The sequence below is a fragment of the Dunckerocampus dactyliophorus genome, chromosome 13 (genome assembly GCF_027744805.1).
Source record: "Dunckerocampus dactyliophorus isolate RoL2022-P2 chromosome 13, RoL_Ddac_1.1, whole genome shotgun sequence".
NCBI lineage: Eukaryota > Metazoa > Chordata > Actinopteri > Syngnathiformes > Syngnathidae > Dunckerocampus > Dunckerocampus dactyliophorus.
Genome location: NC_072831.1, coordinates 13,991,795 through 14,014,768, shown reverse-complemented (window position 1 = coordinate 14,014,768; position 22,974 = coordinate 13,991,795). Strand labels below are relative to the sequence as shown.

The 22,974-nt window shown below is 41.0% G+C and overlaps 1 protein-coding gene across 2 annotated transcripts in view; it reads right to left on the bottom strand.

Moving 5' to 3' along the window:
• Window positions 1-22,974, bottom strand: part of gphna (gephyrin a) — a 36,388-nt gene that overhangs the window by 5,572 nt on the left and 7,842 nt on the right. Inside the window, exons 5-23 of one of the 2 annotated variants that reach the window (XM_054796438.1) lie at window positions 21,559-21,653; window positions 21,424-21,490; window positions 20,399-20,698; window positions 17,047-17,145; window positions 15,685-15,822; window positions 13,181-13,223; window positions 12,952-13,089; window positions 12,705-12,797; window positions 11,185-11,240; window positions 10,204-10,323; window positions 10,067-10,125; window positions 9,098-9,251; window positions 8,854-8,975; window positions 5,667-5,754; window positions 5,500-5,573; window positions 4,142-4,206; window positions 2,626-2,729; window positions 1,892-1,988; window positions 76-214 (exon numbers count right to left, since the gene is read on the bottom strand). In XM_054796438.1, coding sequence (XP_054652413.1) covers window positions 81-214; window positions 1,892-1,988; window positions 2,626-2,729; window positions 4,142-4,206; window positions 5,500-5,573; window positions 5,667-5,754; window positions 8,854-8,975; window positions 9,098-9,251; window positions 10,067-10,125; window positions 10,204-10,323; window positions 11,185-11,240; window positions 12,705-12,797; window positions 12,952-13,089; window positions 13,181-13,223; window positions 15,685-15,822; window positions 17,047-17,145; window positions 20,399-20,698; window positions 21,424-21,490; window positions 21,559-21,653 — 2,046 coding nt within the window. In that variant the 3' untranslated portion in view covers window positions 76-80. The remainder of the gene's footprint in view (window positions 1-75; window positions 215-1,891; window positions 1,989-2,625; window positions 2,730-4,141; window positions 4,207-5,499; window positions 5,574-5,666; window positions 5,755-8,853; window positions 8,976-9,097; window positions 9,252-10,066; window positions 10,126-10,203; window positions 10,324-11,184; window positions 11,241-12,704; window positions 12,798-12,951; window positions 13,090-13,180; window positions 13,224-15,684; window positions 15,823-17,046; window positions 17,146-20,398; window positions 20,699-21,423; window positions 21,491-21,558; window positions 21,654-22,974) is intronic. The other variant, XM_054796439.1, reaches the window with a different exon arrangement.

Sequence of the window (22,974 nt, the reverse complement as noted above, 5' to 3'; positions counted from 1 at the left end):
AATGGGTTTTTCCCCTACTTTTCTGTGTCTAATACCGATGTGACTGCTAGTCACTGCATCAACTATAGTAAGTACCTGCATCATAGTCGTCCGATGACCATGACATCCACAACTTCTCCCTTGTGCAGTTCTACATACTGCTCTGTTTTAGGAGGCAACATCAGCAGGCCATTGGCACTGCGCATTGACATTAGCCTGCTGGACACCTGGTTACCTGTGGAGGGGGGTCAGCAAGTTACTTAGGGTTAGGGTTGGTATCGTTATATGATTCCGGCACCACTGGTGCTTTTGAAACTGTGCCGGTACTAAAACGGTACCTGAATCGGTACTTAAGTAAAAGGAAAGAACGCACATTTTGTTAAAAAACAATGCCTTTTTATTTTTACAGAATTCTGTCACATACCAGTTGGACTGCATTGTAATTTAAATACTTCAACAATATAAATAAAATGATAACTAAGTAATACATTCACTAATATGAAATAAAATTCACAACTAGGAAGTCAAGTGTGGACAGCGACTAAGAAACCTGTGTGCAAGTTTAAGAATAAAATTGGAACTGAGCACTGCTGTTTGCGTGTTAAGGTTGGCAATAAAGTTTAAAAAGAGGGTCAGACCTCTGTGCCTGTGTTGTGACGCGACTTTACTTACAAGTCATTACTTGGACTATATCATCTTCAAGCACTTGCATCTTTTGAGAGGAAGTAGAACTAAACTTTTGAGCGTTTCGGCCTGAATATTTTAACTAGGTGCTCATTGTCATCTGTGCAGAAGAAAAACTAACATCAAGCGTAACACCATCGTGACAGTTGACACGTTGGTACCTATATCTCATTTCAGTGGCACTAAATGAGTAGTAAATATTAACTATTAAGTAAAACTATACATTTTTCCACCAAGGGTCACATACTGAAAAATGAAAGGATGCAAGGGCCACTTTCATACTTGTAAACCAACACATGTAGATATGCTGAGAAGTTATATATATTTCACAAGAAAAAACTGCATCTCATCTTGGTGATATACCATAAATTACGGTGTATAAGCCGCACCGGTGTATAACCCCCATGTGACCATGTCATAAAGTGGCATATTGTGGCGTGCACAAGTCCGTGAGGACCAGTCAGCTCTTTATTTGACAGGAGCCAATCATGAGCGATGAAAAAACTCACAACAAGCTTGTCAACCCATCGGAAATCACAGGAGGTCATTACTCAATGTAACAGTCTGACTCAGTTTCATTTTACAAACATTAAACTCATCACACAGCAACTTAACACTCAAACCTATACCTCAGATATATGGAAACATGTATCAATAGGAGTTTAATATGAAAAAAACACCAACTTTGTAAAGTTTTCCCATAATGCATTTAATTTGAGAAAAGCATTACATTGGAGAGGCATAGAAAGCATAGAAAATGGTGGATGGTGCAGCAATGCTGCTTCTGTCCACCAGATGGAGCCAAAGGCCCTGGAGTACAAAGCCCAGAGGGAAGCTGACGTCATTGCAGTGCCCCAATGAATGCATTGCTCCGATGTAATGCCTTATGGGAAAAATTTAAAATGGTGCGTTTTTTTTAACTCATATTGGGACATGTTTGTATATTTCTATATAATTAGTGTTGTGTTAAGTTGCTGTGTGATGAATTTAGTGTTTTTAGTAAAGTGTTTGAAAGACGACACCGTGAGTCAGACTGTTACGTTATACTGGTATATATAATGACCTCCCGCAATGTCTAGTCTTGTGACAAAAATACAGGGAAATGGAAATGAGAAAATCTAAAAAGATGAATTAACATTAATTAACCATTAACCACTAACCATTAAAAATAATAGTTTTGATGCAACACTTTGTTTGCTTCAGTGTGTGTGTGCATGCATGTTCTCACCTGTGCTTTGGGCCCAAGGCAGTGGCTCCTGGTGATGCCAGGTGAGAATACAGCGATGGTACTCCGGTCTCGGATCCAGCTTCACATCACATGAAAGCTAAACATAAATATACACAAACATTTATTGGTTTTACTAAAGTTATTCTCCTCCGAACTGTGAAGAACAAAATATGTGCCTGGAAAAATACAATGTGTATCTACTAAAATACGATATGCTGATTATAAGGACTTCCTGGTCTTATCAATGAATGGGAGTAATATTATTATAACAGAGAAAATGTGTGTGCACAACATATCCACACCCATGTCCTGTAGGAGTGTAATGGTACATGCGTAATTCTGATGTTTGGTACGGAGACTTCAGCCATATGCTATGCATTAAAAGTGAAAGACAGGAAGTGTTTCTTGCATCATGCATTGATTACTTGGTAATGAGGGTCTCCAGGGTCTGGCTTATCTTGGGCACTATCGCTAGCCATGACTGCACTGTATTTGTTTATCGAGTAGACATGTGACACTCATGCTTCCTGTCCTCACTTAATGTGTATCGTGTGCTGTACCAAAAAAATCTGATGATGAATACATGTACCGTTACACCCCTATTGTACAAAGATTAGACTATTCCATTACTACTTTGTACTGAACAGAAGAATGTTGAGCTACTGTACTTCAGATGAAACTACTGAACATAGACTGATTCTCAATGTGTGCGTGTGAAAGAGAAAGTGTGTTACCCTCGCTTTAATAATTGTAGGTCTGGGGTCTAAAATGCCTTGCATCTTCCTCAGGGCAGGAATCACAAAGAGATTGCATGTTACCACTGCAGACACTGGGTTACCTGCAAGAACAAACGTTCACAGGAAATGTTCAAAGGAAAAACTAGAAATGCATGGGCACAGACGACCAAATTGTATCACAAACCGTGTTGGATAGTGTACACATGTGCCATAATACCTTTCTTCTTACATATACACATACACAATGAAAAATGTTCCTCAGACAAAGACTATAATGTTCCGTTTTAATTGACGCAGTCAGAGAGGCATTCATTAAATTTATTGTTTATCATTACAGGGGTGTGTAATTATAATCACTTAATATGTATCACACTGAGAAGTGTCTCTAATATTTTGCTCCTTAGACTTCTTTAGGACCACATCCCAGGTGTGTGAGAGTAAATTGATTGGAAATGGAGCAAACATCATTGGGACAGAGAACAACAAACACCACCGCTGGATCAAAGAGGCAATTGAAATACAGACACGTGCCCGCAGGACCATAAACCAGGCCAAGGGGGCCTTTTTACTCTCACACACCTGGCATGGGGTCCTAAAGAAGAAGTTAGACAGCAGATGGCGCAGTTGCCCTGCCTTCACTGGCAGGAAGACAGCGCAGACGTCCTATAAATCAGCTGACAAGACACTTCACAGAAACATCCCTCTCAGGAAGACTCAGTGAGCAGTCAAACCTGTCAGGTATGAAAAACTAGCTAACACTGGTCTGAAAAAAAGAACTGTTTAGAGTGTAATTATGACAGACCAAATGAACCTCATTTGATAAAATGCAAAATATGTTTTGCTCTGCTGAATGAATGAATGAATTTGACTGCCAAGATGGATGACAAATCTCACCGGGAGGTGAGCAGACTTTTACACCAAAGTATCAGAACTTTTCCCAGAGAAGGATAGGGTGCATGTACTTCATATAGTGATAAAAAGGTAAGAACGAAAATGTTTTTCAGTTCATAAAAAAAAATAATCATCAAATAAATGGAACTAAGAAGTATTTGAAAACTATGTGAAGACCAAAGTGAATTATTCCCATCTTTTTCTTGTTATACTCTTAATGAGCCAACTGTATTAACATAAAAAAAAAAACTCCAAAAGAGTCAGTGCCTCACTAGCCATGAACCTCACCGCATGTCACTGGTCCACTTCAATTTACAGACACTCCCCAAAACCCTGGCGATATATGGGGGATGTCACTTGAAAACTCAAGAAATTCAGCTCCATCCACAAATTTTCTTTGGGATTAAGGGCTGGAGACTGGTAGGCTGATCAAATACTTATTTCACTCAAACAGAAAATACCTCATTTATAACCTTTTGTTCATGTTTTTTTTGGACTTTTAGTTGATATTCTCTCTCTGTTACATCAAACATCAAACATCAAAAAACTCAACTCTTGGTTAGGCGGTAAACAAAATCAGCAGGGGATCAAATACTTATTTCCTTCACTGTAAGTGTATTACCTGGCAGAGCAAAGATGAGTTTCCGTGCTCCATCAATGTCAACAGTTGCAAAGGTAGTCGGAAGACTAAAAACAGAAACACATCATCACATTTATATTATTAACATTTATACAGTATATAATATCATAGCCTGAAACAGATATGCATTATGCTTTATCAGAGTAACAACATTTTTCAGAGTACTTTTCTTCTCTGAATTAAAGTGATCAGAATAGATACCTGGCATTTGACCACAGCTACCTTAGACGCCAAGTAAAGAGATCTAAGACTGTTGATTTGACATAAACGGAACAATGGGAACAATGTAGTGAATTTATCTTGCAGATTAATAAAGTACCAATCAATGATGACTTAAATGTGTACTAAGCTCACAAACCTTACACCTCAACGATCTGTGCCATATCGTGGCAAAAGACACCTTGGAGACTTGACAGATAAAAAGATTTTTTTCAGTTCATGTTACACGCAAATGACATAATAACAATGTGCTAGCTTCAGTAAAGTACTCTTAAGGAACAAAGACCATTTTTGCAACAAATGCAAATGCAAGTAAACTCAAGTATAAAAATGAAATAAAACTACAGTCGTCCCTTGTTCATAGTGGTTAATTGGTTCCAGACCTGACCACAATAAATTAATTTCTGCGATATAGGGTTCAATGTTAATGAATGAAATATTTTCATTTTTAGACCACAGAGAACCTTTTTATGACTTTCTATGTACCGTTTTCAACATTATTAGTGCCCTGTAGACATGACATAACGCCCATATAGTCATCTTTACAATTCAATCCAATTACTCTTTACAACACATTGCTCAACTCTTATGCTGCAGGGACTGACTCAAGACCGCTCCTAGCTGGCAAGCTAGCGAGCTAACCACAAATGTATTTCTTAACTTAAGAAGCCAAATATTTACCACTTGCACATGGAATGGGAGGAGGACCTTATTTTATTCTATCACGTCAGACATGCCATGTCTGAGTTCATGACTTCATGCAGCGTTAAGGTAATGTAATGTAAGGTAATGTCTCAATGTTTTGTGTCATTACTGTCACCAGAATGCCACATATACTTGTATTTCAAGATGTTTTGACTAATAATAGACTGTAGTCTACCAAGAAACAGTGATCATTTATTAATTAATTTCTGAAACAATATAGTGAGGGAGCGATAATTGAACTGCGATATTGCGAGGGACGACTGTATATTGAAATTCTGTTACACTTGTTTTTGAGCTTGTGCAAGATAAAACAGTAAAGGCTGTAGTAGCAGCAGCAGCAGCATCAGCATCAAAACCATAAAAACACTCAGTATATGATAAATAAAGACAAAAATGATATCTCATCAATAGATTACCCTGGCTTCATGAAGACGCGGCCAAAGTGGATCTGAGCATGAAGGTCGATGTCCAGTACCTGCTTCAGGTAGTCCTAGTTAGACAGTAAATTTAAGCAGTGGTTAATCCTGAATGATAAAAAATAAGCGCTGTGGATGTGGTTGGCATGTCAGAGGTCAGAGGTTACCTTCTCTCCCATAGACACACCCCCTGAGGTGATGATGACATCAGCCCGACTGATTCCCTCATGGAGAGCCGAGAGCAGGTCATCAGGGCTGCACATACAGTTATGATACATTAAACGTCAAATGAAAGATGCATGTTGAAAGATGCAATTGATTGCAATTTTAAAAAAGGAGATATAATGAGAAATGTACAAACTCTTTTACACAGTATAGCCTTTGCTAGGTCATTACTAATTGCTCTTGTTTTAATTCACTATCCAGTCAAAAAGTCAAGTCACGTTTTGCGCTAGTCTCAACTAAAACTGGAGCAAAACAAGAAATTATACAATCAAACATACAATATTATTATTAATTATTATTATTATTATTATTATTATTATTATTATGCGGATGTTTCTATCGTTTTATGACATCCACCAAGACTGAGCTACGTAAAAACTTATGCAATGCACGTAGCGCAGATGTAAACATCACATCCGGATACATATAACATACATGAATAAATAGAATAAAACACATAAAATGCAGACACATGAAATGTAAACAACCATAAACAGAGTGCAATGATGGATTAATCTAGAGTTTTTTTTTTCCTAAATGGAGAAATACCATCCATCCAAACATATCTTCCAAGGCAGTGCTTTTGTGTTTTTTCAGTGGCGAAAAAAACATAAAATAATTTATGGAACAATGAAAAGAGGGCTTATAAATTGTCCACTTGCACCATGGATATGATATAAGAAAAAAAATGAAAAACAGATTGACGGACGGCGTAGATTACACATGCCTAACATGTGACTGCCGAAAAATAGGTCGACCGGGTGTAGACGAGTTCTGCACATGCGTTGAACCAAGTTGAACCAATTGCATTGAGGGTAGTGACAGCAAACAACAAAATAACCAAAAGAGAGAAAGAGAGAAAATGAGCATGGTTGAAGGCGAAGGAGAAGCGTAGACTAAATATGGCAGTGGTTTGGTTTCGATAAAGCAGATGTAGTACAGACATGTGGAATAGCCGAGCGACTTCACCATATATTTTAGCTCAATAACTGGAATAGACTTGCTTGCTTTGGACACTCTTTGCACAATGTCATATGTAAGCTTACTTTTAATTGAATTATATGGGTTAAGGTTTGTAGCTTTTTATACAAGACTCCGCTGAATTTAATTACGTCGTCATATCGTGACATGTACCAAAAATACTCTTCCCTGAGCTACCACCTTATCGTGGTGGAGGAGTTTGCGTGTCCCGATGATCCTAGGAGCTAAGTTGTCGAGGGTTTTTATGCCCCTGGTAGGGTCACTCACGACAAACAGGTACTAGATGAGGGACCAGACGAAGAGTGGCTCAATAGACCCTTATAATGAAACAAACTATTGGACCACATTTTCCTTTGCCTGGACGCGGGTCACCGGGGCCCCCCTCTGGAGCCAGGCCTGGAGGATAGGCACAATGGCGAGCGTCTGGTGCCCGGGCCTACACCCATGGTGCCCGGCCGTGCACAGCCCGAAAAGACGACATGGGTGCTCCCTCCAATGAGCTCACCACTAATGGGAGGGGCCAAAGGGGTCGGGTGCAGAGTGAGCTGGCAGCCGAAGGCGGGGACATTGGCGGTCCAATCCTCTGCTACAGAAGCTAGCTTCGATGATTGACTTTGTGGTCGTATCATCGGACTTGCGGCCATATGTTTTGGACATTCGGGTGAAGAGAGGGGTGAAACTGTCAACCGATCACCACCTGGTGCTAAGTTGGCTCTGATGGTAGGGGACGATGCCGGTCAGACCTGGCAGGCCCAAAATTTTGTGAGGGCCTGCTGGGAAAGACTGGCAGAGTCCCCTGTCAGAAGGAGTTTCAACCCAAGAGCTTCGACCATGTTCCGAGAGAGGTGGCGGACAGTCTGAATGGGCCATGTTCTGATCAGAGCTGTGGCCGTAAGATGGTCGGTCCGTGTCGTGGCGGTAACCCCAGAACCCATTGGTGGACACCAATGGTGAGGAATGCCGTCAAGCTGAAGAAGGAGTCCTGTCTGGCCTTTCTGGCTCATGGGACTCAGAAGCAGCTGACAGGTATCGGCAGGTTGCTGAGGTTGTCAAAAAGCTCCTCGGTCGCAGGGCCCCGGGGGTGGATGCCTGGAGTTTCTTAAGGCCCTGGATGCTGTAGGTGTCTTAGTTGACACGACTCTACAGCATCCGACTGCATGACTCTGGCTCCGCCAGGGCTGCCCTTTGTCACCGAATCTGTTCATTATTTTTGTGGACAGAATTTGTAGGCGCAGCCAGGGAGTTGAGGGGTTCCGATTTGGTGGCTGCAGGATTGAGTCTCTGCTTTTTGCAGATGATGTGGTCCTGCTGGCTTCATCGAGCGGTGAACTTCAACTTTCACTGGATCAGTTCGCAGCTTAGTGTGAAGCGGCTGGGATGAGAATCAGCACCTCCAAGTCCGAGTCCATGGTTCTCGCTCGGAAAAGGGTGGAGTTCCACCTCCGGGTCGGGGATAAGATCCTGCCCCAAGCGGAGGAGTTTACGTACCTAGGGGTCTTGTTCACGAGTGAGGGAAAGATGGAACGCGAGAACGACATGCGAATGGGTGCGGCGTCTGCAGTGATGCGGGCTCTACATCAGTCTGTTGTGGTGAAAAGAGAGCTGAGCCGAAAGGCAAAGCTCTCAATTTACCAGTCGATCTACGTGCCTACCCTCACCTATGGTCAGGCCAAGGACAAGATCGTGGGTACAAGCGGCCGAAATTAGTTTTCTCCGTAGGGTGGCTGGGCTCTCCCTTAGAGATAAGGTGAGAAACACTGTCATCCGGGAGAGACTCGGAGTAGAAACGCTACTCCTCCGCATTGAGAGGAGTCAGATGAGGTGGCTTGGGCATCTGGTCAGGACGCCTCCCTGTGGAGGTGTTCAGGGCAAGTCCGACCGGTAGAAGGCCTCGGGGAAGACCCAGAATGCGTTGGAGAGACTATGTCTCTCAACTGGCCTAGGAACGCCTCAGGATCCGCCGGGAGGAGCTGGACGAAGTGGCCAGGGAGAGGGAAGTCTGGAACTCCCTACTTAGGTTGCTGCCCCCGTGACCCGATCTCGGATAAGCGGTAGTAAGTGGATGGATGGATGGATCCCAAAAATATTGTGATACATGCTAAGGTCCATATCGCCCCAACCCTAGTATTATGCTAAATGTAATCTTACTTGTCTCCAACAATACCCAGGTTGATAGTGGGGTATCCATGTTCCTGGATGGTGGCCAGCAGAGTGGAACGGTTCGAGTCTCTGATCTTCCCAGGGTGGAGGTCGTCCTCTGGATTCAGCAGCTTTAATCAAATAAATTCAGTTAATTTATAACAACAAAGTAAACACTAGACAAATCCAGAACACCTGTACGTGTATGTGTGTCTACACACACACACACACACACACACACACGCACACACACCTCATTTCCAGTGGACATGACAGCCACCACTGGGAACTTGTGCACACTGACATCAGTCACTCCCACTGTAGCGAGTAGACCAATCTCTGATGGGCCCATGTGTGTTCCTTTGGCTAACACACACTCCCCTCGCCTGATGTCATGACCTATTGGCCTGAACAGACAATTACAGGTGGTTACTATTTTTGAAGTACAGTCGTCCCTCGCCACTTCACGGTTCGAACATCACACCCTCTATCGTGTTTTTTCAAAAATGTATGAATGACCACTGTTTCGTGGTTGACTACTGCCTATGATTAGTCAAAAAAATGTGCAGATTAAGCAAATCGTCCATATTCTTGGCCTAAATTAAGCATTTTCAAGCATAAAAATGACTAAATGTAAGATTAAATGATGTACGATGAACTGTAGTCTACACTGTAGTCTACACTGGCCACTAGGTGTCACTAGTAACACACGCACCAGACTTAATCGCCGTCAACAATTATTGCAGGTTTGAATTATCGCACAGCTTCATAATCATAATAATAAAACGGGGTACAGTTGTGGCCATACTCCAGCTAAAACTCAACTCTGAATCCCCGACGTCACTTCCTGTCCAAACTTCCAAGACACATTTATTGAAACACATTGAGCACTAGTCTTATTATGTCTTAAATTATTTTGTCTGACCATATCTACTATATTGGGTAATATGAGTGTAAAGCTGAATATAGAGGTGTTATTCTATGTCGAGAGTGCTCTAATAATATTAAAAACCGTATGTAGAAAGTCTATGCTCTAACTATGAAAATATTTGATTTATAAATAAGGAATCCGAATTAGCGGAAATTAATTTATTGCGCTTGTGTTTGGAACCAGTCAACCGTGATAAACAAGGGATTACTGTACAACCAGATGACAGTCAGAAGCACCTACTTAAATCCATGTGCAAGCTATTTTTGATTGGGTTTTTTTTTGTTTTTTTACCTGATGTCCTGCCCAGGTCGAGCCTGGACCATAATCCTCACTTCTAACTCTTCTGTGCCCTGTAACACATCAGAATCAATATCATTACATGTGACACAGCACATTTAATCTCTTCAAACAAACTGTGGAGCGCTTACATCTTCAGACTCCCTCAGTAGTTCTGTATCTTCCACTTGGACAACAGCATCAGCACCACAAGGAATAGGAGCTCCAGTGGTCACTCTCATGACTTGGCCTGGCATCACTGTGTGAGTGGGCTGCAAAGATGCACAGTCACATTAAAACTGTCATCACAAATTATCTGGTTAAGGTCAAACGTGTTGCATCCTACCATTTCTGTTGAAGTATGATGTCAACTATACAATAACTAGAGCAGGCAATTTCTGTAAAAATTGCATGTAAATTGAGTCCAATACTTTGAAAATGTTTTTTAACATAGCAAAAAGCTTTTTTTTTTTTTTTTAACAACTTTTAAAATGTTTTCTTTTCAGTGTACCCCGAATTATCCTCCATAATGTTCTGACGCCATTTTCGGCTTTGTGAAATGAGGGGGAAAATCTCAGAGTTTGGAAAAATGAAGTGCTTAAACTGTGCTAGATCACTGTCATGCCTGAGTCACATGAGAGTGAAAGTTCTTTCTTTCTTTTGTGCCAAGTGTCAAGCTCCGCCCTTTAAGCTCTCTACCACCGTGATTGGTACCCAAAAATAGTACTTGAGTTCATAAATGAAAAAAAATTGGCACTACATTAAATTTTAAATAATACATAAATTATGTATATAAACTGCTCAAAAAAATAAAGGGAACACTTACTCAATCACACTTCTGTGAAATCAAACTGTCCACTTAGGAAGCAACACAGATTGATAATCAATTTCACATGCTGTTGTGCAAATACAATAGACAACATGTGGACAGCAAGACACCCACAATAATAATAATAATTTTAATTTCCATTGATAATTTTGGTATTTTATTTTTTTGAGCAGTGTATTAATAATTGTATTATTAAATAATGTATATGTATATATTGTTTTTCTTTTTTTTTTTTAGTTTTTTTTCCTCACGGTGATCAGCCCTGGCTACACTCCGCTGCTCCATAGAATGTACAAGGGCTGACCTGCTGTCCAGCCTGTGATTCTCCCATGATGAAGCGATCTCCTGGGCCATCAGCAGCTACAGGACAATAATACATGGTAAATTAAATTGACCATGGAAACTACAACAGTCTTGGGTGGCAACTGAAAAGCCAATATTCATACAGATCCCATTGTAAAATCAGGAAAAAGAACAGAGATCATTAAAGGAACAAATGAATGTGATATTTATGGTTTGTTCACACTTGTACTCTCGTTCAGACTAAAAAAAAAACAAAAAAAAAAACTGGATACTTGGAGTGCACTTGAGTATGGTTCGATTAGCTTTCACACTTGGACGATGTATGTGACGTGCACATTGTCTGACGAAACTCACGCATCCAAAACAACAATATGTCCTCTTGGTAACATACGACTGTCTGACTTTTCTATGGCAGAATTTTTTTTAGATGTAACAAAGAGGATATAGTCAGTTCAAATCTTCTATTTGTAAATAAAAAGGCGGAAATGTGTTTTTAAAATTCTGATTCAGCGATTCATCCCAAAAAATAACCAACCGATTAATCGGTTATCAAAATAATCGTTAGTTGCAACCCTATACAGTATGTCACAAAAGTGAGTACACCCTTCACATTTCTGCAAATATTTTATTATATCTTTTCATGGGACAACACGTTGACCCAATGTAAAGTAGTCAGTGTACAGCTTTGACAGCACTACAAATTTGCTGTCTCCTCAAAATATTAAACATGTTAATTAGGGCTGTCAATTTGTGAAAAAGTTCAGCAGTTAAAAGTATCGTGCTTAGATCATGCTTGCAAAGTTATAAAAACATTTCAAAATGTACTTGCATTGTTTTGTGACTCAGTCTAATAAGAAAAGTCTGTTCATCGGTCCAATAATTTGTCCTTGTAGTTTTCTTAAAAGTAATGTGACTTAAAATATCTTCTCTACTAGTTCTCGTGAACACAATATTGTTTATCGTCTTGTCTCATGAGCTGAGTGTATCATGACACCCCTTCTGTTATCCAAGCTGTACACGGACTACTTTACATTATATCAAGTGTCATTTTAGTGTTGTCCCATTAAAGATATAATAAAATTTAAGCAGAAATGTGTGGGGTGTACTCACTTTTGTGACATACTGCCATTAATATGCTTCAATGAGTATACTGTACTGTGTACACTGTCTACTTGGTTCCTGACGGTAAAAATTTTGACAGTGCAGTGTTATCCCAAATCCCTTAGTCGCATTTACCGAAAATGACGATCACAATATTTACCCGCTTGCTCTTCTTCTTCTCTCCTTTTTAACTGTGTAATGTATTCACTGAAGTTAGTCCATCACTCCATATTCACCATTGAGAGGCATTTTGAGAGCAACATCTGGATACTGACAGTGCACTGCATCTTGCCGTACTTCTGAGTGTGACCGCACTTATGCACTCAAAAGGCTAAATAAGTGCGGAAGCGCGCAAATTGAGACACAGCCTTGTAAACCTCTCACCACAACCGTATACATTATCAGTTTCCCACAGCCTACCTCTTACAGCATACCCATCTTTAACAGAGGCTGGAAATGGAGGAAGGTTGTCTTTGGCATAGATGTCCTGAGCGAGCACTCGACCCAAACCATCTAGAGAGAAGAGCGTGTGAATCATTTCCAAATTTTAATTTAACAACAAGACAAACACCACAAGAGGTACAGTTATAAATTAACAATGTGAATGTGCATATGGTGATGCAAATACTAATCAGTGCACACATCACGTGCTCTATTCTGCACTGACCTCGGTAGTTAATGACTTCAATTCCTAGAATGGGAGTCATCTCGAGAACAGTGATGAAGGCTTTGTCCATTGATGTCAGTGGAAACGGGGACATGCGATGACGTCGTGCCACTTTGCTGATGTCCACTGCACTGTGGCCTGAGTACGTGCACAGACGCACAAATTTAAGTTCCATTTTGCACCAGAAAGTCATGCTGGTTTTGAAAGGCGAAACTGCAAAAATACTTACTAGCTCTAAGAATGTTCTCATTACTGCCACATCGGGACTGGACCTGGAGAGGGACAAGGGTTACTCTGCTTTATTCATTATTTGAGTCACATTTAACAAACTGTTGTATTGTATACAGTGGAACCCATTTATGTCGAGGTCCCTCAGCCTGGCTCATGGTCAACGTAACCGGTGGTTGACATAACCGACATTGCACCTTAAACTAGTTATTGCTTACAGAATAAGAATTTCATTGCATAGTATAACTGCCTGTTTTACTATGCATATGACAATAAAACTCTTGAATCTTGAATTTACTTGTGACTTTCGGCAGAGAGATATTTTGGACACATTTATGCATATCTTTTATTTTGATTCTTTGTTTTTTTTAATGATATTATTATTATTTTTATTATGAACATTTTGTTGTATGTCTTGACAACAATGACTTTTGTGCATGAACAAATCTTTCTTCCGGTGGCTAACCAATTAAAAATAAATAAATAAATGGGTGCATTTTGGGCCGAACAAGGGTTTGAATATTCATTTGGGCATCTCTCTGTGGAGTTTTCATCTTTTCCCAGTGCATACGTGGGTTTTCTCCAAAAATATGCATATAAGGTTAAGTGGAGGCTGTAATTTGTCCATAGTTGTGAATGTCAGTGTGAATGGTTGTTTGTCTATAGGTGCCTTGTGATTGGCTGGTGACCAGTACAGGGTGTACCCTGCCCCTTGCCTGAAGTCAGCTGGGCTCCAGTTTACCCGTGGCCCGAATGAGCAGTATAAAAATAGATGGATGGATGAGTGCATTTTGTTAGTTACTGCAGGCAAATACTGCCATATCTTGAATCTTACTTTACACTGAACAGGAAGTCACTGTGTGTACGTTTTAATGCTGTGGAACTCGACAGTAGTTATGTTGTCGTTTCAAGCTGCTTAGCAATAATAACAATAACGATATTACTAATACTACAACACACATTGACGTAAACAGACCGACTTTATGTTGAAAAAAGCAATCCCATATGTCGTCGTCATGGATATGTCGACACTGACTTAAGCGGTCACTTTTAAGTAATAAGAAGAACATGTTGAACCAGGACTTGAGTTGGTGGACAGACTGGTTGTAGTGTTGCAGCGTCATGAGATTCATTTACCTAAAAGGATACTGGTATACTGGATACTGGATACCTCGGTGCCATCTTTTCCAGTTTCCCATAAAATTTTAGTTCCACGTTTGGTGGAAAAGGGGCTTATCAGTAAGACCTATTGCAAAATGGCTATTTCAATATGATATTTGAAATGACTATTTTAGAATGAGCAAAATCATCTTTAACAGGCACATCTTACATTTATTTTTTGCTTGTTTGAAAAGAAATGGAGGGTAGACAGCATAAATCCAAGAAGTGTTTTTAAAAACAGAAACTACTTTCCTTCCCACACACCAAAGAACATGATTTGGTGTTGTCATTATCCATCCATCCATTCATCCATCCATCCATTTTCTATACTGCTATTCCAGCTGACTTTGGGTGAGAGGTGAGGTGCATCCTGGAACGGTCACCAGCCAATCTCAAGGCACATATAGACAACCATTCGCACTCACATTCACACCTATGTACAATTTAGAGCAGGGGTAGGGAACCTATGGCTCGGGAGCCAGATGTGGCTCTTTTAATGACTGCATCTGGCTCCCAGACATTTCTTAACACCATCAAATGTCTTTATTTTTTATTTTTTGCGGACATTTTAAAGTAAAACATTATAGAAATCACAGTATTAAAAATAACGTTCAAAATATAAAACTTTGACATGCATTTTAATCCATCCATCCATGTTCTAGAGGCATGCGGGAGGACAGAGCCAATGCCAGCCGTCCTTCCCATATTTTCCAGGTCAAACACCAAAACTTGATTATTACTGAATAATGTGGTAGACTACCCGGGTCATTGAGAGGTCAAGAAGTAAGCTTCCCTCCTTTATACAGTCAGGTAGCTAATTCTGCACAGCAAAACCTTTTGATGAAGAAGATGGCAAAAAGAAAGACCGATACGGAGTACGATGTAAAACCATGCAGAACCAGAAGTTGCATTCATGGTAAGAAATATTTTACTTAATATTGGTTAGATTCATTAGAACTGTGTTATTAAAAAGAATCAATTCAACGGCATATTGTATTCTAAAATTGTTGGTCTTGCTTAAAAATGCACACATTTAGTTGTACTCAGTGTTACAAAATATGATGTGGCTCTCACGGAAATACATTTTAAAATATGCGGCTTTCATGGCTCTCTTAGCCAAAAAGGTTCCCGACCCCTGATTTAGAGTCTCCAATTAGCCTAACATTAATGTTTTCGGAATGTGGAAGGAGACAAGTGAAAAGCACACACGGGGAGAACATGCAGACTCCACACAGAGATGCTCCAGAGAGATTCAAACCCTCCATCCCCCGACTTTGCGGCCGCGGCCCTGGTCCGCATCCTATGTTGGAAATGACACGTTGACCAGTGAACGTGTGCCTGTACCTTGGGTGTCGGGCATGATGCAGTGGAAAGGCGGGAGGTCGCCTGTGTGGCCCGTGGTGACTCAGAAGGGGTGGAGCTCAAAGAGGCAGAATCTCGAGGAAGCACCTGAACACCTCGAGAAATGATCGAGTCCGGAATCTGCAGGTTAAGAGAGAATAGACATTAGCATCATCCATGTCTCCTTTGAAAAACACTGTTTTGATGCTTCGGATTGTTTGACTTTAACATTGTTTTGGAATATAATAATGGCCAGGGCCAGGGGTCGCCAACCTGTCGATCGAACTGGTGGATCGTAAGAACATTTTGAAAAAAATATATTATCATATCAGTGCCTTCATTAGTGCCCGTATTCCTCGCCGCTGTCCAGGCAGCAACCTGCGAGCCCCAGCCAGGAGCCCAGTCCTCAACACCCGGCCGGAGTGAGCGAGAGAGGGAGGGAGTGACAGCGCGCTGCAGCCATGTGCTTGCGCACACAACAGTAATTATTGCACGTTAATAGGGCTCAAAGTCTTCCTTTGCTACCTCAAAGTTAAGGCACAAATATAACACCATAGACGTGCACATCCAAAAAAAAATTTTGAGCCGCAACGACGACGCTCGTTAAGGGCTGACTGTTGTAGTGTATTGACCAGCCCCTCTCTCCTCAATCGTCATCGCTCATCTACTACACTGAGCCAACCAGCCAAATAGTTGTGGTATGTGGTAAAGTGCAGTTATATCCTTTCCTTCAAAGGAAAATCTGCAGTTTCACAAGCTAGGTGGAACAGTCAACCCCCAAACTAAGTTGTACCCTCTCCAGGGCCAAATGAGGAACTTTGGGGGGTTTACTTTGTCCCGAGGTGTTTGTGGCCATCGGATGTTAGATGGCAGGAATGCCAATTTTAACCATTCGATTATGTCAATATCCAAAAACAACTTGCACCACTTGCCAAAATGAGTGTTGAAGTGTTATTAAAAGGGAATTTCATTCTTACATTTACATTTGTTAACAATAAACCGCTCTCGTGTGTTCATCCTTTTTGATAAAAGTTTTTTACCATGTTTTCATATGCATCCAAGATGCAACACGTATCACAGTTTCAGGCACAGAGTTAAATTGAAATCATATTGCAATGAATAAATCAATGCAAAAGCAAAAAAAGGGCCACCTCCTATTCTCCAATTATAAGATCATTGGCTAAAGTGATGAATTAAAAAGTAAGAACATATGTTATGTTATATTATATTACAATTGTTTTTTTATAATAATTTTAGGTGACTGTTCAATTATGAACAACAAAATCATGTCAATTAAAATATGAATTGATGGGTTCTGACAAGCAATCAATGACATGAAAGGAAGGGAGTATGCGGTTGGCTCACCTGTTCATGGCTACAGGAGCAGGTGAAATGAGTGGGAGGGGCAGGCGTATTGCTGGGCAGATAGGGACCCCCCTTAGCCATGACCACGGCATGGCTGGTCTGATGGAACACAAAAACATGCACGCAAGAGACACAGACACATGTGGCTAGAGATGAATGGGAGAATGATATGAAATAGGCATACAAGTGTGAATTTTACTGTACAGTGGACCCTCAGAACAGGTATGTCAGAAAAAAAAAAAAAACTCAAGAAAACTATTGTCCAAAAGCACTTGCACAACAATGGTGAGACAGGATATGACAGGAAACACACAATACCTTGACATCATTTAATCACTGGTGCTACCTGGGTTCCCAGGCTTATGGTATCATGTGTTTGTAGGGCTTAGTGCAGGGGTCACCAATGTGGCGCCCGCGGGCACCAGGTAGCCCCCCACGACCACATGAGGTGCCCGCAAGCCTGCTTTTCATTCACGTTTTCAGTTAATAATGTGAGAACACTAGAAAGAAAAGTATTCTGAAACATAAAATGTGAGTTGTGGATACCAGCATTTTGTGAATGTTTTGGTAAAACAAGCATATTTGATCTGTTTGGGTTGAAATAAGGTATGAAAATCATTTCTACAAAAATGAGTAGCTCGTGGCCATTTTCATTTTCTAAAAGTAGCTCTCACAAGAAAAAATGTTGGTGACCCCTGGCTTAGTGTGTTTACATGTAAATCATTTTCCAAGTTTATCAAAGATTACAATCCAAAGAAATGACTGGTAATGACAACAAGGGATGAGCATAAACATAAAATGGGTAAATTTTAGTTTTTTATTTAGCTAGAATTTTGTTGATCTATCCTCCATATTAACGAGACTAAGTTGTGTACAACCAGCGACGTGAACATGGAGACAACTTGGACAGCAGAAGACGAGACTCATGTTTACTTGAATGGCAGCAGCTACGTGGACCTCTGTTGTGTCAGCAGTGAAGATTAATCCACTCAAAAAATTCCCTTGAAATCCCCAAGCTTGACTGCCTCAAGTCTTTAGTATTGAATTGGATATTGAATTTTTAGGCCAATTGTGGCAAAAACCATTTTAAAAATAATATGATATATCTTTGAAGAAAAATTGCAGCCAATCAACAACATTTAGTCATTAGAATTAAAGAAACTTAAACATAAAACGGTACTCTCTAATAGTATGTTTCAATAAATATTTTATCTTTTAGTATAACTACAAATAAATGACTTGTATCCAATGGACCATGTTTATGTTGACAACCCGTCTAAGTCAACCATCTGATCAAGTCTCCAGCTCTCTGCCGTTTTTCAAACTCCGCTTCAGTTTAGTGAGTGAGTTTCGCAATCTGGTGTATAATATTCTGGCCGCTGCGGAAGTCTGCTTGCTCGTTGGGGAGCTGGGGTTGATGACAGATTCAAGTCTGGCAAAGAGTTGTCGCTCTAGGAGCTTGAGGGGGAGGACAAGGAGTGAGATCATTCTTGGGATTGTCTGTTGGTTCGTTTGGCTTGGGTAGGGCAAAGCTAGCTGCCTTGCGCCCAGATTTTGGATATGGGCTGGCAAAGGAGGTAGGTAGCATTGAGGCTTAATGTGAAAAAGGAACTCTGGTGGGATGTTGGCAGACCCCTGCGCTTTTCCACTCTTCATCTGTATAATGGCAGAGCTCATCGCCTGTGAAAGTTGTCGAGAGATGACCATGGACTCCCTATGCTTGCCATAGCTTGTTTTTTCCTGCTTTACGAATCGAGTGTGTTCCCTGTTGGTATCCTTAAAAGGACCGCCAGCAAGGAGCTGCTCGGCAATTGAACTGGCAGTTACTCGGCATTTGAATGGATTAGAACGTCTGTCTGTAAGTTGATTAAAAGTCTTTTAGCCAAGCCTCCCTGAAGGGGTACCTCGTATCTTGTACTGTTCCTTCCCATCGCTCTTTGCGCTTGCAGTTTAGGCATTTTGTAAGAAGAGACCCTTGTTCGCCTGCCTCTTTACCAGGTGAAACTTGGAAAGAAGTTGTCATAGTGTGATTCACATTCTTCGTCTCATGCAGGGATATTCTGATGAGGATACACGCCAAGAATGGTGTTCTTGGCTGACCTAATGAGGAGTTTGCATAAGGCTGAGGCGTAGTCGGGGTTAGAGGACGAAAGTGAAGGACGAATGTCTGCTCCCACTTCTACCAGCTCTGTGAACTTTTATCATTATGCCTTAAGGAAGTTCAACCTCTTCATTGGCTTGGTAGGGATGGCTTGTCTGGAAGAATCAGCACTGGTCTGTGTTGAAACATTTTTGGGTTATATGGTAACTGTACATCTGAGGCTGAGGCCCAGTTTTCAAGTGCAGTGCTGTCTGGGTTAGCTGATGTATATGCCTAGGGCAAGGGTGGGCAAACTTTTTTGACTCACGGGGCACATTGGGTTAAAAAATATGGGGGAGGGACCGTTTATGTATACACTGGAGGTGGTCATCAAACAGAATATTTAACATACTTGCTCACGGTGCAACAAAATGAAAACAACACATCCATAGCAAGTTAATGCATCACATAAATCAACTGGTACTACTAAGTCTATGATGAACAACAACTAAGCTCTAAACATATCATGTAACTTAGAACTGTTATTTCCACATGCCCGCAAGGCATGCTGGGTAGTCCAGCTGCAACAACAATGAACAGTCTAACTATGAACAGTCAAACATTGGATATCAAGAGTATGTTAACGGCTTCTTGTTTACTTCTCTGAGTACCTCCTCAACATATTTTGTTATCAAGCAAAAATGCGACAACCACAACAAAATGTTGGGTGAAAGAGTACCACAAGATACCCAACATGCCTTGCGGCGGGAATATATGGGTGTTTTTTTGGCATGGGTATTGCGCATAGTGTGCCCACATGGTGCAGTAGGTAGGTTACTTGTGTGTGCCGTGTGTTGACGTGATTGCATCGGACTATTGCGTGCGACAACTCATGCGTGTCACAAAAGCACTGCAAGTCATGTTGCCGGCTACAGTTTCCATGTTAAAGGTTACAAAAAAATAATTTGAAAATGTCTGGTGGGCCGGAATAAGACGCTTGGCGGGCCTGATGTGGCCCGCGGGCCGCGGTTTGCACGCCCCTGCCGTTGGGGGTACTATGACAGGGAAGAGAAGAATACTGTGGACCAGGGCTTGATGAGTTGGTTGACATGGATGGGTTGTCATAAGACATAGGCAGGTTCCACTGTACTGAATCCTCATTACAGTATAATTTGAGCCAAACTGACCTGTAGCTCAATAGCCTCATTGCTGCAATGACCCCATTTCCCTCCAGGTTTAACTAAAGTTTCGCTTGTTAAGTTTACAAGTTACCTTTGCAGCAATAGCAGCTGCGGTGATGTGGGAAGAACCATGCTGGTGATGATGATGGTGGTGATGGTGTGCATGTCGACCTCGCCTCCTGTCTTCCTCCTCATCGTCCTCCTCTTCGCACTGGGTGCCACGCTCCATGGTGTGTGAGTGGGCATGTGTGTTGGTGTGCGCATTGGCCAGCAGAGAGGAAGGAGAGGGGAGCTGCTCTAATGCGGCGTGTACAGATTTGACCCTGACTGTGGCCTCGCGTAGCAGATCAATGGCATGGGGCAGAGCCGGAAGGATGAACTGAAAACACTCCTGGTGAAAACACCAAAAACAAAATATTTGCTTGAGTTGCATAAATGGAAAGGATGCGAAAAAAGTTAGTTCATCATTATGTATGTTTTAAGTAATTGAAAATGAGTATTTGCATGTATGTGGAGTTTTATTTCCAGCCACCAAATGTATAAATGACCAAAACTGCTGGAACTGTAAGTGTGTGAGAGAAGTCAAGTAAGGCGAAAAACTCGTAGTCCAACTTGTCAAGTCCCTTGCAGCAATTCAGAGATTTTAACAAGGCTGTATTTGCTCATTATCTAGGATTTCCAGTCGGCACATATCGTAGAAGCAGCAGGCAATTCCCCTAATCGTCGATAATGAACTAAACATAATTGGCAACAAACGGGTAACCGTGGGGCAACTTTCTGCAGAGGTCAAATGTTATTTCTCAGAAACTGGCGAAGAACATCATAATATAATGGCAACTAAAAGGAATGACTTCAAGACCAACCTCACTCTCACATCTGCCCTTACATCCATGCATGTGTGTGGTGTGTAACACACTATATACAGCAGAGAGCAAATTTAATTTCCCCTTCAGAGATTATAATCACCATAGAAATTAAAAATACATTTTAATCACACAGGCTGTATGCTAATTTACTAGTAAAATTGGTCTAAAAATAATAAAAATACAAATTAAAATAAATAATAACACGATACAAGGTGTGAAAACTGGAGTGAACAGAGCCATAGAACTTCACCTGAGAGCCTTTCTTGCTCCCTGGTAGGTTGATGATCAGAGTTTTACCACGGATACCGCACACAGGCCTGAGATCAAAATGTCAGAATAAGCACAAAGCTGGAATTAAATTACTTTTAGACATTAAAATCTTCACCTGGACAGCATGCCAAGTGGCGTGACGTTAAGGGATCCCATCAGCATGGCCAGAGCCATGCCTGGAGCCTCTCTCTCAATCACCTCTCTGGTTGCCTACAACAGAAAACGGAGATTCTTTCACCACAAAAACAGAACACTGAAAACTCAATGCATGCGGCGGGCCATTTTGACATTTGTCTTGATGTAAAAAAAAAAGGCTGAAACCAATGAAACCGAAGCCAACCAACCGCCTACATGTCAGCTTTGTGTTACTAGCATCAACATTTCAACTATTTAAGTCAACACCCCTAAGAATGGCTGACGAGTCCAAATCAGCTATTGTCGATGTAACCAAAACCAAAAGTAGCCATGGCTTACACATTTACTTGTAGCTTTCACCAAAGATATAAGGAAAATGGGCTGTAGTAATCGTTTCCTCCATTTGTCAGTCTTCAGCTTTCATATTGTTACACTCTTATCTAAGAAAGCCGCCGCGGCAATTTCGTTGTATGTCTTGACTACAATGACAATAAAGCTTTTGCAAATGTGCAAATCTTTTCACCGGTGGCTAACAATCTTTAAAAAAAATTAATTGGGTGTATTTTGTTAGATGCCGTGGTAGATTCCAACTTAATACTGCCATGCTTTTAGTTTGAAGCTAACTTTGCACTGAACAGGAAGTCACTAAGTGCACATTTTAATGCTGTATAACTAGTCAGTAGTTACATTCACTGTGCTTAACAATAATGAGGAAAATAGGACGACTGCAGTCGTGGTCAGACGTTTTTGGGAGTGATTTGAATGTTGTTCTTCTATAAGTCTGCAGGCTCAGTATTTTTTCAGAAAACATTTTACATGTCTGTTATACACTGACCAATTGTGTTGGGGACCACAACTGTACAACACATGTCAACGTGAACCGACCGATTTTACATAAACAGTCCTTTGGGTCTCACGTTTTCTGTCAACCAAAGGTGGTGGACGATGTAAGTCGACATTGGATTAAGTGGGCACATTTTAGTAATAACACGTTGGATGAGTTGGTCAATATAGATGGGCTGTCAACTTAAATGTGACAGACTTAAATGGTTCCATTGTAATGGTATTTTTTGAGATGTGCCGTGGGCCAATAAAAAGTGATCAGTGGGCCGCAAAAGGCCCCCGAGCCGTACTTGGACACATTTGAATACAGAAATACTATTTAATAAAGAGTGTAATTTCACATGGGGACAAGTCTCCCATGTGTGTCACAAGTCTTGAGCTCTTCATTTTTTATGATAAGCTTATTTTAACAAACACAAAAAAAAATTGTATTTGACTGGTAATAAGTATGTGATCCCCCATCAATCAGCAAGAATTCAGACCTCCACAATGTCCCATGAGGCAGTCTTGTCCTTTTAGGAAAATACAGTGGAACCTCATTTAGCGTAGGCCC